Source organism: Salvelinus alpinus, unplaced genomic scaffold (assembly GCF_045679555.1).
Source record: "Salvelinus alpinus unplaced genomic scaffold, SLU_Salpinus.1 scaffold_336, whole genome shotgun sequence".
Lineage (NCBI taxonomy): Eukaryota > Metazoa > Chordata > Actinopteri > Salmoniformes > Salmonidae > Salvelinus > Salvelinus alpinus.
In genome coordinates this window covers 7,501-10,000 of record NW_027256276.1, presented here as the reverse complement: position 1 = coordinate 10,000, position 2,500 = coordinate 7,501, and the positions used below count along the sequence as shown (strand labels likewise).

The window sequence follows — 2,500 nt, the reverse complement described above, 5'->3', positions numbered from 1 at the left end:
TAGTAGATAGCAGTAGAAGATAGCAGTAGTAGATAGCCGTAGAAGATAGAAGTAGTATATAGCAGTAGTAGATAGCAGTAGTAGATAGCAGTAGTAGGTAGCAGTAGTAGATAGCAGTAGTAGACAGCAGTAGTAGATAGCAGTAGAAGATAGCAGCAGTAGATAGCAGCAGTATATAGCAGTAGTAGTTAGCAGTAGTAGATAGCAGTAGTAGACAGCAGTAGTAGGTAGCAGATACTGCAGATACAACCCCTAAACCCCATACAACCTGTAAACCCCATACAACCCCTAAACCCCATACAACCTGTAAACCCCATACAACCCATAAACCCCATACAACCTGTAAACCCCATACAACCCATAAACCCCATACAACCCCTAAACCCCATACAACCCATAAACCCCATACAACCCGTAAACCCCATACAACCCCTAAACCCCATACAACCCCTATACCCCATACAACCTCTAAACCCCATACAACCCCTAAACCCCATACAACCCATAAACCCCATACAACCCGTAAACCCCATACAACCCCTAAACCCCATACAACCTCTAAACCCGATACAAACCCTAAACCCCATACAACCCCTATACCCCATACAACCCCTAAACCCCATACAACCCCTAAACCCCATACAACCCCTAAACCCCATACAACCTCTAAACCCCATACAACCCCTATACCCCATACAACCCATAAACCCCATACAACCTGTAAACCCCATACAACCTCTAAACCCCATACAACCCCTAAACCCCATACAACCCCTAAACCTCTAAACCCCATACAACCTGTAAACCCCTAAACCTCTAAACCCCATACAACCCCTAAACCCCATACAACTTGTAAACCCCATACAACCTCTAAACCCCATACAACCTCTAAACCCCATACAACCCCTAAACCCCATACAACCTGTAAACCCCATACAACCTCTAAACCCCATACAACCTGTAAACCCCATACAACCCCTAAACCCCATACAACCCCTAAACCCCATACAACCCCTAAACCCCATACAACCCCTAAACCCCATACAACCTGTATACCCCATACAACCTGTATACCCCATACAACCTGTATACCCCATACAACCTGTATACCCCATACAACCTCTAAACCCCATACAACCCATAAACCCCATACAACCTGTAAACCCCATACAACCTCTAAACCCCATACAACCCCTAAACCCCATACAACCCCTAAACCTCTAAACCCCATACAACCTGTAAACCCCTAAACCTGTAAACCCCATACAACCCCTAAACCCCATACAACCTGTAAACCCCATACAACATCTAAACCCCATACAACCTGTAAACCCCATACAACCCCTAAACCCCATACAACCCGTAAACCCCATACAACCCCTATACCCCATACAACCTGTATACCCCATACAACCCCTATACCCCATACAACCCGTAAACCCCATACAACCCCTATACCCCATACAACCTGTATACCCAATACAACCCCTATACCCCATACAACCTGTATACCCCATACAACCTGTATACCCCATACAACCCCTATACCCCATACAACCTGTATACCCCATACAACCTGTATACCCCATACAACCTGTATACCCCATACAACCTGTATACCCCATACAACCTGTATACCCCATACAACCTGTATACCCCATACAACCTCTAAACCCCATACAACCTGTAAACCCCATACAACCCCTGTACCCCATACAACCTCTAAACCCCATACAACCCCTAAACCCCATACAACCCCTATACCCCATACAACCCCTAAACCCCATACAACCCCTAAACCCCATACAACCTGTATACCCCATACAACCTCTAAACCCCATACAACCCCTAAACCCCATACAACCTGTAAACCCCATACAACCCCTAAACCCCATACAACCCCTAAACCCCATACAACCCCTAAACCCCATACAACCTGTAAACCCCATACAACCCCTAAACCCCATACAACCTGTAAACCCCATACAACCCGTAAACCCCATACAACCCGTAAACCCCATACAACCCCTATACCCCATACAACCCGTAAACCCCATACAACCCGTAAACCCCATACAACCCGTAAACCCCATACAACCCCTATACCCCATACAACCTGTATACCCCATACAACCCCTATACCCCATACAACCCGTAAACCCCATACAACCCCTATACCCCATACAACCTGTATACCCAATACAACCCCTATACCCCATACAACCTGTATACCCCATACAACCTGTATACCCCATACAACCCCTATACCCCATACAACCTGTATACCCCATACAACCTGTATACCCCATACAACCTGTATACCCCATACAACCTGTATACCCCATACAACCCCTAAACCCCTAAACCCCTAAACCCCATACAACCCCTATACCCCATACAACCCCTAAACCCCTAAACCCCCCTACAGTACCCTTATTATCCCTTTCTCTCACCAGGTCCCTCGCTCACTACCCTCCATCCCTTTTTTATTCCTCTCTCT

At 46.4% G+C, this 2,500-nt stretch overlaps 1 protein-coding gene across 1 annotated transcript; it reads left to right on the top strand.

The window, feature by feature from the left end:
* Positions 1 to 1,344: 1,344 nt before the first annotated feature.
* On the top strand, positions 1,345 to 2,364 carry LOC139567373 (amelogenin-like; the record flags this gene model as incomplete). Its single annotated transcript, XM_071388751.1, has 2 exons — positions 1,345 to 1,434; positions 2,302 to 2,364. Coding segments are annotated over 2 exons (153 nt in total), but the record flags the coding sequence as incomplete, so codon positions are not given.
* Positions 2,365 to 2,500: the final 136 nt, after the last annotated feature.